The sequence below is a fragment of the Antrostomus carolinensis genome, unplaced genomic scaffold (assembly GCF_000700745.2).
Source record: "Antrostomus carolinensis isolate BGI_N321 unplaced genomic scaffold, ASM70074v2 scaffold1642, whole genome shotgun sequence".
Lineage (NCBI taxonomy): Eukaryota > Metazoa > Chordata > Aves > Caprimulgiformes > Caprimulgidae > Antrostomus > Antrostomus carolinensis.
Window position 1 is genome coordinate 8508 of NW_010301446.1, and position 16708 is coordinate 25215.

At 38.1% G+C, this 16708-nt stretch overlaps 1 protein-coding gene across 1 annotated transcript in view; it reads left to right on the top strand.

The window, feature by feature from the left end:
• The first annotated feature begins 1365 nt into the window (after positions 1 to 1365).
• LOC104521435 (kelch-like protein 13) overlaps positions 1366 to 16708 on the top strand; it is a 75495-nt gene continuing 60152 nt past the window's right edge. Inside the window, exons 1-2 of the mRNA XM_010163430.1 lie at positions 1366 to 1432; positions 9945 to 10003. Of these exons, the coding sequence (XP_010161732.1) occupies positions 9984 to 10003 (20 nt within the window). The 5' untranslated portion in view covers positions 1366 to 1432; positions 9945 to 9983. The remainder of the gene's footprint in view (positions 1433 to 9944; positions 10004 to 16708) is intronic.

Here is a 16708-nt window from a genome sequence, read left to right on the forward strand (position 1 = left end):
TCTTGTCTTTCTGGCTTTCTTCACCAAAACAACCTGTGTCAGAGACTTCCTAATGAACTGTGTGTGTCATTCCTGACACATTAATGTTTTAATTCTGGAATATGGGCCTTTCTGATGGCTGCTATGCATAGATGTGCATATATAAAAAGCAGAACAATTTGATGCATTTCAAGGAGGATCAAAAGGAAGAAAGCTTTGTGAAATAAGATTGCAATAGCCTCTCTAATCTTCGGATAACTCCTTTGTTTTGGTTAAGGAGTTTGAATGTCCCAAAGCACTTCTTATCTGTTACTGTTGGTTAACTTGCTGTTTCCTAATGTGATTTTGTTAGAATTGGTTTAACTGGATGAATAACTTCAAGTTGGCAAGAGCTTTCAAATGAAAAAAATATTGTTCGTTCATTGAATTATAGAAGTGACCCTCACGGGTTGGTGCTAACTGAATGTGAGAATACGAGTTGCCAAGCATAACGTTTCCATTTCTTTCTTTTCTGAGAGGAAATGCAGAGGAAGTGAAAGCTGGCAGTGTTGTTGCCAGCGTTTCCTCACTTTGCTTTACGTTAGAATGAATAAAAAAAATGACTGCTGCTGCCAATAACAACACTGCTAATTGCTCTTTGCATTTTGGGGTAACTGGCTGCTTTTTTTCCTTTTCAATTGGACATGCTATCTTTTCAACATTAAAAAGAGAAGTCGTGTCTTTTCCCAAATCCTGCTCTCTGGTTGTTCATTCTGGCCAGTGAGATGACTTCCAAATGGCTGTGAAACCTTTCGCTGTAACTTTGTGCTACTTCAACTCTGTTGTGACCGATGCTCTTTTTACAAGCCCAACCAGATAACTTCCTGCTGGGATAGCAACTCTGGGGTGAATTTATGAAAAGCATGCTTGACTTAGTGTCATGATGCAAAGTATTACTTCTGTTAGGATTTCTGTACCTCTTGTGACTTGTATGTGTTTAGTGATTTAGGTAAAATGGTGGCTCTGCTTCTGAGATATACAGAGAGACTGACTAGTTTAAAGGCAAAAATTAGCTCTGGCTTTTTTTCTTCCACACTATTGTTGAAATGGATTTTTATTTGAAGCTGTGGTCTTGCAGAATTATGTATGAAATACTGTGTATACATGGAAAAGAGTAGGACGCTACAGATTTGTATTGAGTGATGTGAACTTTCCCTCCAGGCAAGAAGTGAGGCTATCCAATTTTCCACTCACAGTACAGACGGAGCTCAAAGAGCTGCAGAAGCCAATAGTTAACTCTGCCGGAGATGCTGTACCCTGCAATTCTTTAAAATAACATCTACAGTGAATAATAGTGTGCAAATGTGTGTGACTTTTTTTTTTTTTTCTCTTCCTGAACCTTGTTCTAGATGTCAAAATTAACCTGGACTACTTGGGAATGGCGAAACATAGCCCTGGGATCCTGCCATGAACAGTAAGAAAGTTGAGATGCTTTATGTATGCAATTTTTTTTTATATATAATGGCTAAACCCTAGTGAAACTGTTCCTGTTCAGTTAACAAAACTGGGCAACACGTGTGTAGTTCAGAGTGGATGTGCTCCCAGCTTTTCCTGCAGTTGAGCCACAGTACAGTAAGTCAGAGGGGTGGCTCAGCAGAGGAGCACTCTTTGGGAAACAATACTGGGGAAGTCTCTGCAGCCAGTATGACACTTGGAGGTGGGAAGGCTACTATGGGTGGTGCATTAGGAAATTATTAGGTGGTAGATGAAGAATACTTTCCTGTAATGTGTAATTATATTGTGAGAGTCCATTGTTATCTGGTGTGTAATTAAATTGAGGCTCCACTGTCACAGGATATCTTGAGCACAAATTAGTTTGAAATATGATTAGACCAGTTAGTGGAAGAAGTGAATTGCAAAGTGGTAAAGACTTCGTTCTGGATATGCTGTTTGTGGGAAGTCCCTCAAACACCGGCTGTCAGGAGTGCAGTGTCGTTTTACTCGCTGCTCCTGAGTTGACTGCTGTTAGACAGGTAGCTTGGGTAAACAGATCTTCGGTCTGACCTTTCATGTCTGACTTCTTTGTGGTGCTTTCCTTACGTGAAACTTAGCCTTTAGCACATGTTGATTAAAAGGTTCATGTAGCCAAGAAAAAAGGCACTTTTAAAGATATTCTCGAGTGTTGATAAAAATATTAATATATTTTGGTGTTGTTGGTAGATGGAAACTTTTGACTTTGAAGGATACATAAATAAATATGTATGTACATGCTCTGTATTCTTTATATTGCCTTTGCCAGATGTTGCACTAGGCATCTTAAATTGATGCATTGAAAATTATTGAGATGAATTTTCCCAGTACAAAATAGATGATTTATGAGAGACTGTGTGGGTGAGTAACATGTTTGTCAAGTGTAAATTTTCAGCAGACGCTGTTGATGCTATATGTCAGCCTTAACTGGGACAGAAATTAGAAGTCTTTTGTATTGTTAAATATCATGATTTGGATATAGTTAATTAGAAATTAACAGCTCTTGGAAACTCTTGTTTCTAAACTCTTCAGAGCAGTTTAAATGCTTAACGTGCAAATGTTCAAATGAAAAAGAGTTCATTTTCTTTTGTAGAACTCTGATGATGTCATATTTAATGCTTCCATGAGGACAGTGTTTTACCCAGTGCTTTCAAAAGCCGGTTGATACACTTGAAATGTCAGGCAATGTTAATATCTTGAAAATCTCAGAACTCTCCTTTGATGAAAATACTGTAATTGTTAAATTGTTGTGGATCAAATAATATAGCCTTAGGTCATTTAATAAAACAATTGATAAAGACACAGGAAGCTCTTTAGTTCTTTGTACAAAATCGTGTATGCAACACAAGGGTACACTGTTAAGACTGATTGCTTTCAGCTTTTTGAGAAGTTTGTTCAGCTTAGCTGAAAACAGACAAATGCATATATTTATAGATTATTAAATGACTTTGAAACCTTACCAGAATGTGACTAAAGCTTTAGTTTACTTTTTCTGATCATGGATAGACTGGGCTAACGATTTTAAGCTGTGCTGCTCAGAGGCAAAACATTCATTCATTTTAAACTATCCTATTTAACAAACTTTGCTGCTTGAAGGGTAAGCCAGGGAACCTCCCTGTTCATAGGTTTGCTCTGGCCAAACCTCATGGTTTCCTGTGGAGTTGAGAACAAATGTATGTAATGTCAGAGAATAATCACACATGTGCAGTGTAGTTAAGAGGAATTTTAAGGATGGAAATGATTCTTGGTACAAGTTGAGACATCTAGAATGATCTTGGTTTTTTTGTTCCCTGCCAATCAGTTATCTAAAAGTCGTGTGCCTTCTCCTCTGTCTCTTCTTATGAGTGGTATTAGGGGCCGAAGAGCCGGACTATTGTTGCACTGATGCTCAAGGTCCTTGTGTTTGGGAGATTCTTAATGTCCATTTCTAGGACAAGTAGCATTAGGAATCCAAATCTCATCTTGGCTATTAATCCTGTAGTGTTAGAAAATGTACACATGCTACTAGGTAATAAGCTAAATTACTACACGTGAAATGCATCTTATTCGATGTCACTTGTTTGGCTTATGCTAAGCCAGTGAGTGGTGCACGCTATGTTGTGCTGGGGATAACCTCACCAAGTGTTTCCTGAATTGTCAGTTCAATGGTTGTGTCTTTTTGTAAGGTATGCTCAAAACAGCTGTTAGAAAACAAAGGAAAACTAATGCCTGTAAGTTGATCTGCAGCCTGGTGTTCCCTTAGCTTCCACCTTCACACCTTAACAGCACTCCAGAATTAGTAAGCTTACTGATGGTGTTTGGTGCTTGAAATCATGCTGACTAACTTGGTCCAGAAGCTTTTTTCCCAGGCCTTTATTTGCATATTTAGATGTAGATTTATTTATTTATTTTCCCCTCAAGGATGTGGTTTAGGTGAGGCTGTGACAGGTAAAGAATGTGGCTGATGAAAGTAACAGCAGGTTACAAGGCTCATGGCTTAGTAGAAAGTGATTCCAAGGTGGCTTGTCACATGGATACTTGAATGGTAGCTTAAGGAAATACCATGGATTTAGTTTCTCAGTTAAGCAGGTGACTCTGATACTCTGGTGTGTGATATAGGAGAGGTGTACCAAGAGGTTTTACAGCAGAAAATCAGAAAGTGGGCTTTAATGTTCTAAGCTTTTTTGCTGTTATTGTAAGATAATGTATGCTGGCTATCCAAAAGTCACTTGTGAAGACTGGAAGAGTTCAGTGCACAGAAATGTGTGTTATTTTACTAGGAAGCTTCACAGGATTTCACCTGCTGTTGTTGTCACTTGTTTTCAGTCTGATGTGAACTGGCCTTTTAATTAACCCTTCCCAAGCAGTGTTTAACTGATGCCTCTAAATCTGTGACATACACTCCCCAGAATGGAGCTCCTGACAAACAGCAGCAATCCATGTAGGCTAGGAGACATAACTGTACTTTCAGGGCCCTTGAGAGATAATGATTAAAAACCTTCCTCTAGTCAGAACCACGGAGGCAGAAGCTCACGTTGCCTTTAATGGAGGAGTGGCATGGAAGATGCTTGCTTTATAGTCTGGACACCCACAAACAGAAGTATGGGCATCGTCAGCATCAGGGACCTATTCTGGATTGTGTGTGTAGTGACAGCAGTGGGAGGATAACAGCATATAACAGCATTTTAGGTAACTGCCACTACAAGACCATCTGAGTGCCATGTACAGCTCTGAACAATGCTTGGAGCTGCAGATGTGGATGAAGAGATGGAGCAGATGTTTGGGCAGAAGGGACAGAGCAGTGCTACTGTCTAAGCAACAAAGCTGATGTGAACCCAGGAGAGGTACTGACCTGTCAGGTCTGCATGGCTCTGGCAGGGAGCTGGCTTGTCTCACTTGTGCTGCCCAAAGATTTGGGACAGTGGTCCCTGCTGCCTTCTTGTCCCCTCCACATGCTGGCACCTTAAACTCCTTGTCACTGTGGTTATCATCTGCAGCCTCCTCTCCTTTGTTCCTGGGCTGAGATCACTGTGTGCAGAGCTGGTCTCATTAGGACTCAACCTAGTTGGAAAACAGCCCATTTCCTGGGATTGGATTATTCCATGCTGTAATTGCTGAAGCTCCTGATTTTGAGAGCATAATATAGGGGCATCCAATATGGCACAGCATTTTCCTGCTGCCTTTGGTGCCATTTTAAACTGCATGTGTTTTACTCTGAAGGTGGTTTATAAGCAGTGTAATAATAGTTCGATCGTCTTCAGAGAGCTATTTTCTCTTGCTGTATGAGTGAAATACTATACTAATGAGAAGCTTCTTTTTTATACATAAAATATTACTGAAGACTTCTAAGCTTGTGTGAACATGCTGAAGCTTGGTTTATTTTGTATTCCTAAAATAGGTTGAATAAAATTTTTATTGAACATATCTTTAAAGTACATTAACAAAGGACATTATGTAACTGCAGTTAATGAGCGTGGTAGCATTGCTTTTGGTGGGTAAAACTTCTTCACTTAATACATTTACTATATTTCCATTAGGATAAGATCTGTTCTACTACTTAGAGTTGTATTTCAACAGTTTATTGGCTTCCTTTATGACACTGAGTTTTTAAAATGCAGTACCTTGGTTGACTGAAGCAAACTGGTAGCTTCAGTTGCATCTTCTGTAGTTGAAGATACGGGGTTTCTTTTGTGCATGGACTCAATTTTTATTGAAAATATTTAAATACTTCTAGTTTGTAGGTGGAAAATAGTAATGATTCTACTTGTTAATTATTGATTATCAGGTGATATTTGATATATGTTAATGCTGCTGTCATGTAATACAACTCTGTGTGTTGTAAAAAATGGGAGGCTATGCTAATGCCCAGAAATGTGTATGAAGTTCATGCTGAAAATGCCTACATTAGGCTATTCTACATCCTACTTTTAAGATAAAAATGGGGTTTTTTAGTTGTATACTTTTCTGTGTTTAGAGAAAGGTTCTTATTATTATTTCTTATTTAGAGATTAAAGCAACTCTTTTAAGAGTATATTTCAATGTCAGATTTAATCAGCTGCTGCTAAAAGGGACCATGCTGCTTTCTTCTGCTCTCGGTGTGTTGCTCAGTGGGTGCTGGGCATGTGTGACTGAGTGGGACCACCTTGCTCGTCTGATGGGAGCAGCGTTGGCTGTGCTGGGCACTCTTGACCTCTGACAGCCGTTTGCTGTTGAATTGTGCAGCTGGCTGGTTTGTTGGGTTCAGCACGAGGTAGGCAAGTGGTTGTTAGGTCAGAATAAGTGTAAGTGGAACTGTGTCCTTCATTAATCTTCCAAGGCCAGAATTTAGTCTCTTTCTCCTTGTGGTTTTAGTCAACAGTTTGTTTTCCAGCTGTTAAGTTTTGTTACAGTTTTTATTTCTGTTGGCAACCGTGCTAGAGAAAGGACTGCATTGACGTTGTCGCTCAGGCTAAATCACAGCTTCTTCTGCCTTTGTGATTTCTGAGCATCATTTGAAACCAGCTTGCCTTCTGTAGAAGTGATGTGTTCGCTGAGGTCTGTCTTCTGACCTGATGGGTGTGTTTTTCATGTTCACTCTATGCTCATATGTTTGCTACTGAGGATGCATGGGCTTGTTCATCTAATGTCTTCCTAGACTGTGCCCCACACGCTTTATTGTATGCTCTTTGACTTGTCTTGTGTCACAGATTTGCTGTTGTTTCTGAAAAGCTGAGTGTAACTGATACGAGTAACCCGTATAAACCATGTGCATCATCTGGCAACTCTGAAAAATCTCGAGCATTCTGATAGAAGATAAAATATAGGCATAAAAATAAAACAGTTTCACAGAGTGTCTGCTGTGTGAGCTGTGTGCACTGACATATGACCGACACGTGTAATGTTTTTATTTATTTTATGGAGTTGGAATTAGAGTTAGTATAACTACTCTATGAAATGATAATCAATTTTACATGGGTCTTAATCACGTGCCTTTTAAATTGTCTTCCTAAATTCATGCTGAAGGTTGTTAAAACAATTATAATGGGTTATATAGGAAATGAATCATTATTCATAAATATATGTACTTGCCTTTGCATATCTGAAAGAATTATAGCAAAATAGAACAGCAGCACCAAGAGCAAACGCTGCAAACCAGAGATGTGAGGAACTTGCACAGCAATAAGAAATTCAGACCCCAGCTCCTGACAGGGGGAGGCAAGTTAGTGCTGGTGATCAGATTTGTCCTTTCTGTGAACATAGGGAGTAGCTGTAAAGTTGTAAGCAGAGGTGAGAATTTCTCATATTTGTGTGTTGGGCATGTAGAATCAATGGTGAGGATGGAACAGTTGATAGCAGCTCTGTTGTTAAAGTTGAAAGTTAATGGAAAGTTTTCTGAGTATGAAAAATCTTATTTTAACATGGAGTTTGAACTATCTGAATTTCTGTCATAATGAGACTTGGTAAATATCCCTCATGCACTTGCTGAATTTTGTGCTTTATTGGAAGAAGAATCCTTCAGTTGCCACTATTAGAACTTGTGTGCATCAGCTTGCCCATCCTGCACTATTCATTTTTATAATCTTTAGTTTTCTCCTCTGTACAGGGAAAAAAATACCTGTAGCATTTCTCATGATTTTGTATTGCAAACCAACCACACAGCTCTAGAGAGGTAGTTTCTTTTGTCCTATCAGCAATGGTTTAAAAAAAATAATCCTAAATTTGGAAGAAAAAATAATTCCAGCTTTCACCTTGCAGTGTAATTGGCTCAGCTTTCTTTCACAACAGAGTAATGTGAGCAGATAACATAAGCTGCTCTGCTAAAACCTCATCTCAGAGAAACCTTCAGGTGAGGGGAGGAGATGCACAGATAGAAGGGATTTCATTTCTGAAGTCACTCCAATAGCTTTTTATTTGAAACTAGGCAAAAGATTTAAATTTATTAGAAGTAGTACTGACTGTATGTGAATAGTTTGGCCAGTCTAATGTCTTAAACAGTCTCTGGAAGAAGGTGAAACTGATCTTTTCAGGAATTCGTGTCTAAGTTTTGTTTTCTGCAGCACAAATTTACTATGTGCTATTCACGTTTATTTCTTCAAAAACTTCAACAAACTTGTAGATAAGTGGACTTGGAGTGAGTGACCTGTTTAGGGAAAGTATGTAAAATGGAAAGGTTAAAAAAACCCCAAAAGCTTTTATTTGTAGTTAATAATTGAATTTTCTCAATCTTAAGGAAGCTGGATTGAGCAGTATAGTTGATATGTACAGATAAGTACATTAAAGACCACATCAAAGGAACATGGTTTTGACCTCACTGAGGAGGTTTGTGGGAAGAAGATGCTTAACAATATACACAAACCCATCTGCAGTGTATGCTTGCCTGAGAGGAGGCCAACTTTATTTCTTAGAATTAGTTTAATCCCAGCCTTAATATTGTGAAGTTGGGGGCCAGCTGTCTTTTGGTCCCTTCATACTGTTGCGTAGTGTATTTGCCTCATCAGAGAAGCCTGTGCAAGGCCCACAGGATGGTACAACAAGGAGTGAGGCTGCAGTATCCGTTCTAGTTACACTGACCATGCTGCACATCATGTAGGACTTTGCAAATAACTATTTCTGAGAACGATGGTGGGAAAGCAGTTCAGATGTATGTGGTACTTTTTGAACATGTTCATTTTGTGATGGAGGAGAGATAAAACATATCCTATTTACACAGCAGACTTCTTTAATAGAAGAAAACCTGGAGTTTATTTGAAACAAGAGGATGTCCTGAGGTGCAGCAACCCCAGGAGTTAAGAACCACCTTATTCTTCCAGCTGCTCCAGCATCAGTGGGAGGGAGTGGGCAGGTTAGATGCTGTTAAACGATTCTGTTTGATGCTGTCTCTGTTACGGCATGTTTAAAGTATTGCAAAGCATACACTGAATTTATAATTCATGCTTGTGAGCTACTCTCTGAAGTCAGAATTTTAGTCATAACAGGACAGAGAAATTTAGGAGAGACGATAATTTGCACAAGTTTCTGTTTTCTGTTATATATAAACTGACCTGTTATTTCGAATCTGCTACATAGATTCACTGTTTTGTGGCCATATCCAAAAATACTGATTTACTTTTGTTTGATGAAAGTATTAATCAAGAAATAGGAATTTCTGCTTTGGGCTGTGAATGAATAGCAAATTGCTTTAAAGAAATATCTAATTCATACAGCTATTACTTTTTTATAATTCACTTATCTTTATCGATATCAAATATATAAAACACCAAAAATCAAAAGTGTGGCTTTTTTCAGGGGTACTGCATAGTTTATATTTTGCAACGCTTGCTGCTAAATGATGTCAGCAAATTGAAGTGTCACAACTTTTTCACCGTCCCTTCAAGTGGAAGTACAAGTTCACAAACTTGAACATAGTCTGTAGTCTTTCATTTTGGTTAAGAGCTGTAAGATACTGTATTCTTGAGACATTAAAAAAATTGAACAAGGAGTTTTTGATCAACTAAATTAGATCTTAATAATGGAAGTCATTAAAATTTTGGCCTCTTCTGTACAAATTAATGTGATTACGTCTTGCACATAAATAATTCGAGCTGTTTCTCTCCCTCTTAAAATAAAAGTTAGCTTTAATGAGTCACAGCTTCCATTTTAGTAAATTGTTCATGGGATAGGCAGGCTCAGGAACAACTGGGTTAAACCAAGAGATTATTTGAAAAATCTAGGGCATGTGCTCTCTGTGTTCACTTGATTAGTTTTCATAATTCATCCTTGTTTCCACAGCAAAGAGCAGCGTAATACATGCAAACAAGAAGCAGTTTTCTTTCTTTTGTGCTCCTTTATCTCTGTAATTATCCTGGAGAAAGTTAGTGAAATGGGGAAAAAATATTGTGTGTGAATGTTTAGAATGAATCTCGGTTCGTTTTGTGCAAACCCGTGGGATCTGAGAGGCAGATGCTATTTCAGGATGTCTGTCTGTGACTCTGCTTCAATTCTTTTCTGTTTGACTACAGGTGCATGAAGAACAGAGGAGATATTTCCGCTTATCAGAGATGATGTGGAGAGACACTTTGTGAGTAACTGATGTGTGTTTTCTAAAAAGCCCAAAATGCTAATGTGGGATTTTTTTTTAATTTTTTTTTTCCCTTAACTTAGAATTTCTAACTGTGCCATTTGCCTGACAGTTTCATTTGGTTCTGGAAAGCTGTGAATGTAGAGCCCTTCGTGGAAACCATAGACAAAGTTGATAATTGAAATAAAGAGCTGGAAGACAGAGCTATAGATCATATATGATTTCATAAATGATTAACCGTGACACCTAACTTTTCTACAATGATCATTCTACCAAAGGCTTTTACTGTTGACTCCCGAGTGTGTTCTAGACATCAGCAAAAAAATGTTGACATTGGGTATATGGATAACCTTTAGTAGGGTTAACTTGGTACTTACAGAAAGCACATCTGTCAAGCTTACAGGTGCTACCTGTTCTACATGACAGGTTATTAACTCTTTATTGTCCTTGTCTAATTTTGATTGGAATTCTGCTATATTTGCCCTAAAGAAGATGGGAATAGTAGCAGTCAATAAAAGCTTTGCAGAAAGTTTTCAGTTCTTGTCTACTGGAACATGACAATATTCTGGGAGCATGCAGTTAAACTGTGCTTCCAAACTATCACAGGAAGGGAAGAACCTCTGTGCCAGAATGTAACTGTACCTAAATAGGTACTTAAAGGATTTACTTTTGTGGAAACAAGGTCATTTTTTATGGTCACAATTAGCTGATGCAATGTCTTACTTGTCAGATGGACTCCATAAATACGCTGTGTTTCTAGTGTTTCCCTTTTTTTGCCAAATTTCCAGTAACAGTTGAGAATTAAAGCAGCATGTTATTTTAGGATTTTCCATTATAGTCTTCGTGGTTATTTTTTTGTTTTAAGTATAATATGAGTAATGTGGTTTTGAGTGCTTTCTTTTAAACCATAAGTTTTGATACTCTGGAGCTACTGCTTTGTTCTAATGATAATTATCCAGGAGAATGGCACCTTTGTGGACAACTTCAGTGCTTTTCTCGGCACTGAAGAACTCAAGTTAGAAGAACTGTTGTTACCTCAGGCACCTCAATTTCTGATTTTTTTGCATTTTTAGTAATGCTACACAATGAAAATTTTGTTCCTTTTTTAAAGTGAAAAGTATCCTTTTATTATAATAGACTAATAATTGCTTAAACTCCTAGGTAGGAATGAGTTTGGGTTCTTGCGTGGGATTTGCCTTTTCTGTTACTTAGATCTAAGAAAAAGGTTTTTATATGGTTTTTAGGCTTCTCTCTTACTGGAACCCTTTGCATATTTTCATAGATATGGTTTTCTGACTTGTAGTTTAGTAACTACTTTTAAAAATTGTCATTAATGCTTAATTTCCTCATTCTGGGATGAGGTTCCACGTCTGCAAGTTGTGGCTGATAGTCTGTCTTGCTTTCAGTCGAGAGAAAATCTGATTCAAGATAATATTGGCTTGTAGTCATCTTTCCCTTGGCTTCTTCCAGGCTGTGCTTGCCAGTTCAGGAAGGCTGCAGGAGGATTTATTTGTAACAGTGTCTTGGCCAGATGCTGGATTCTTTATGAAGCAGCAGGAGAAATCCTTCTACTGAACCAGCCCACTTACCCAGGAGATACAGTGATGATTTGATTTACTCTGTGAGCTTGAAATTACTCTCTTGTGGCCAAAGTCCATAAAGGCTTTCTCACAGTTGGCTGAGTAGTAGAGAGAATATGGAATATTATTTAATAATAATAATAGTAATAAAACTTTTAATAATAATATTTTAAATAAAAATATTATATTCTGTGATGCTTTTTGCGGATAACCAGAGTAGTCGAGTATTTGATTCCTTGGTCATGGCACATGTTGTTCTCCTTGCTTTCAGGTTCTGTTCAGGGCTCAAGCAGAGTCCCTGGATTAGCTCGTGTGGGCAGAGCTTCCTTCTGCAGCTTCTTGAGCTGCTCTGGTCTGCCTCTGAGACAGTCATCCTTTGGTGGTCCCACCTCTGACTCAGTAAGTCAAGTAGGACTTACTGAGGGATCTACTGCTTCCTTCGTGGATGACACTGTCAAAGTGTCGCTGTTTAAATTCTCCAAACTCAACGGCAGAGATTTCTGCTGTTAGTAATGAGGGGAGGGAACATCGCCAAAGACTTGGTTTGGTTCAGATTCTTTTGTTACAGCTTTCTAGGCTGCTTCCTTAGGGCAAAGGAACTTTTTCATAACTAAAAATCTTTAGTTTTAAACTCTTGCTGTAGCTTTCTAGGGGGTGTAAGCGTGAATGAAGGAAGCAGTAGTTGTGTAGCCATCTGGTCTGTACAGGCTTGTGTAAGTCTGTGCTTTAGACAGGTACAGTGTGTTAGACAAGTACTGTTATATTTACTTGCTGGATGGGTATCCATTCACAGAACTTGGAAAAATTTGCAGCTGAGAAATAACTTTCTATTTTTTAATAAGGCATCTTTGTTATTATCAGCTTAGTAACATTGGAACTTGATTATTTTTATAGTTGAGGTGTAAATGTCTATATAGCTTGAAATATTTTTGTAGTGATGCCATAGTTACTGATAATAGCTTCATTTTAATTTGAGTGTATTTACAGATGTTGACTATATTTTAGCGTGGTAATTTTCAGAAAAGACTGAAAAATACATAAGAGTTATTTTGTGGGGCTAGCATTTAATTTGTACAGATGGTTGCTGTTAAGGACCTTTTAGTTGCATAGCAGTCAGCTTTACATGCTCTTCAGCATATGGCTGGATCAGGTTGTGCTCTGATACTTAAGCGAGCGGATAAGGCTTACAGCCAATGACACCCACTGTGAACAGTGTTTCTGGATTTGCCTACAGTGACTCCTCTGTGTCAGCATTAGTAGCTGCAATAACAGGTAATATTTGTCTGGCTGGTTTCATTAGTTCTTACGGGTTATTGCAAGGGTGAATATGGGTAAGAAATAATGGGATAGCTTGTGAATTGAGTAGAGTGTAGTCCTTGTTGCAGGGTGGAGGTGCAGGAACTGATTTCTTTTCCCAGTTCTACATGATCATAACCTTGGCTTTAACCTCTGTGCTGTAATATTTCTATCTGTGAATGGTATTTATACAGTTATATAAAGTTTATGGGATGTATAATGGAAATTGCTGTTTACCTATTACAGTTTTTATCACGTTTTACTACTGCGCAGTTTTGAATGCACAAGATTTCTGATTAAAGGTGGAAAAATGTTTCCCCTTTGCTCAAGCAACAAGCTTTAGAGTTTAAAATGTATACTGCAACTTAGTCCATTAAGTTAAAATGTGGCTTTGTTAATAAAGTGAGAATGTACAATAAAAGCCTTTTCACCTAGTAATATTGACTCCTATATTCATAAACTTAAAAAATATTAATTAATAAGTATATTGGATAATATTTAACGTAAAATTGTAGAAATAAAGTACTTCAACCACAACACAGAGATGCATACCCATTCCCTATGCTGATTTTTTCCTGACAGGCTGAATGAGGGTGCCTTGTTCTACTTGACATCTGCCCGCGTCTGAGTAAGTCTAATTTGTACAATAGTAATAGGTACTTGAGCTGTGCCCTCGGTAATCAGTAGATTAGGGGTGTATGTGACAAGTTGGACACCGAAGGGACATGCTGTATCTAAGCTATTCAGTTTCCTTGTGAATGGACTAATATGTTCCGTTGGCCTTCCCTGATCTTAGTAACTACATAAAGCTTTATGCTCTTAAAATAACTGACAGTCAGCAGCTGCTTTCTTACCAGGATTTTTTTCACTGTGAGTGAAGAGTATGTGGGATCCAAATGTCATGAACCCTGTTGTCTTACTGGAGATAATACAGGTTTTTGTTTTACTTTTATTTGCTGGATTGCCTTTCCATGCTTTTTTTTTAAAAAAAATAAAATATCAGTGCTCATCTAATCAAACTTTTGTCAATGGAATCAGTTTCATGAGCGTAGATTTAAGTGTAAGTGGTGATGAATGAGCTGTAATATGCTGAAGTTGTAGCCGTAGGTGATTTATATTGGAGAAGGTTTGAAGGATGAAAAATACAGGTGAAATGCAAGTCCTTTAGAGAACTCTGAAGATATGGCAAATCTGTAAGGATTTAAACATTTTAAGAACACTTTTACATCAAATCGATTGGCTATTTTTGTGCTAACTAATAAGCTTGATAAAATTTTGATTCATCTTGCCATAATTACTTGAGAGTTTACATTTGGTTCATTGTGCAAATCCAGACATGAAACAATTGGTCAACTAAATTAAACAATTCAAAATTTCATTTAAAATAATGCTTTGACACACATCTGTGTTGTGAAAATTCTGTTTTCTGCTAGTGGTTGAGACTGTTTTTACAGAATGCTCTGACTTCATGTCACCTGCAGCTGCTTGTGGAAACAGGGCAGTTTCAGGTCCCTGTTTCATTCTTGGGAAACTTGTGATGCTGTGTAACAAGGTAGATTGTTCATCCTTGGAAATCTTGATGTAAAAACTAACTTTGACAGTAAAGTAAGGACACTAAAGAATGGAAGGGAGCAAGGGAGAATCCTTCTGCCACCTGTAATGCACGTTAAGCATATGGGACTCACCAGCCTGGTTCTTCACAGCTTACTGTCCAAAACCTGAAATACAGCCTGAAATGGTGGATGTGGAAAGAGGTGGCCCTTCCACTACAGTCTGGAGATGCGTCCGTGGGGTCTTATGGATGTGAAGTATTGGTGGGGGAGAGTTGTCTGTCTCTGCTCTTGATGAGGGTGTCGGCTACAAAGCCATAGCAGGTAGGCTGAGGGGTTAGTCTAGACACAGGGGTATAGCTTGGAGGCAGTGTCATCTTCAAGGTCGTTGCTGTGGAAAGAGAAGATGATTTGGTTCAGATAAACTATAGAAATAATGTACAAAGAGAGGAGGGGCCTCTGATGATGGCTTGTGGCTCACACAGAGTAGAGGATTGGAGTTTGAGTAAAAGTGTGCTCTGAAGGTTTTTAAGTCCAGCTTTTATCCTGCACACCACTTAACAAGTGTGTGAGCAGACAGGTTTGTTTGAAAACTTTAGTTATATAAATCTATATAAAATGCCACTCTGTGTTTGCCTTGAAATTTAAGAATGATTCTGGTATTGTTAAATTTATCACTCTTAAAATTCAAATTAGGAAGCCTGTAACTGCCAAAACAGATTGACTTGTGAGCCAGGATCCGTTAGGGCACAGATGCCGGTGCACTTAGGCAATGAAATAATCCTGTTTTAGCTTGGGAGAACAGAAGCATAATTGTGCTCCTGCAAATGCCATGCAGAGGTTGAAATTGTTGAATGCTTTTGAGATTATAGGTTTGATTGCATTAAGGTTGTATAAAAGTTTTTCTTTCCCCATGTAACAGCTCTAGAGGCTGATTTTGCTGTGTGTGCAATGTCTCGTTAAAGGTTGCTGTAGCTGTGCAGTGGAGCAGTTTGTGTTCTGATTTGGTGCAGGCATCCTTCTGGACTGGTTTGGGACATATTTTAGGATGATGAGGGCAAGGCAGTAGATCTGCTGGGGCTTTATACTCTGCAGATGGGTAATGCTTCCATTGCCAGCTTGCATCCTGCGTGTTGGAGTGTATTTTTCACAAGCCAGATGTTTACATTGCTTTAGTAGTGCTCTGTTGTGTACTGTACAGGGTAGTTTTGCAGTAGAATGGTTTACATAAAACAAGAATTACTTGCACTGATTTTAAATATGGGTTTGTATTCTGGAGTTCAGTGTAGTGGATCCTGTTCTATTAAACAGTCTCACTTCCTTTTTAGTATATGCGGCTTACCTGAAATTACAGTGCTTGTAAATGGCATTTCAGGAAGTCTGAACTCAAGTGTGTTGGTTTTTTAGTAACAGAAGCTTCCATAAATTTTAGACTTTGGACAGTTTCGCGCAACTTTTGTTTTTAACAATAATCTCTTGCTTTTGCTTCAAGGAGACAAAACTGAATAGCTTTGGAAACAGTATGTTGACTTATTTTTTAAAAAAAAAAACGTAGTAAGGAACATAGTGGTAGTGTCTTTTGTCTTTTCAATTAAAGAGAAAAATCCATAGGGAATATTTTTAAAAATGTTTGTCTGATGCCCTCCTAAGCAAACCTGACTCAACAGATGTTGTATCTGGGTGTTTGCAGCTGGATCAGAATAGCCTGATGGAAAGACCTGAGTCTCTGGTGTTACCGTGCTAGCAGAGCTCTTAGCAATCAGCTTGCTTCTCTTGTCATTTCTAGTTTCAGTGGCTTTTGAGCAGAGATAATCAGCTTTATGTACTGGGTTTGCAAGAGGCAAAGTGCTACCTTAACAATTGATGCTTACTTGCACTTGTAATGCTTACCTGTGCTGTGTCAGCCTTGAACTCCTGGTTCTTGCTGCAGAGGCTTACGGATAGTCTACCTTACTGGATGCAGTCTCATGTTTTAGATGGAAAAATGAGAATTTAAAAATTGAAGAAATTTGTGGTCTTTCCTATGAAGCAGATTTCTATTTTTTTTTTTTTTTACTTCATCTAGGTGTGCGACTGATTCTGCAACAAGTTTAGATCTTTTATTCTTTTCAATTTAACGATCCTATGCTTTTACTTAATTTTGTGTGTATGTGAAAATGGTGTGAAAAGTACAGCTCAAGATCTAGTTTGCAGCAACTCTTCTTAGGTAGCTTGCTGTTTGAATACTCACCTGACAAGTGATTGCTTGGTGTACAAAGGTAAAACAAAACATCTTTCAT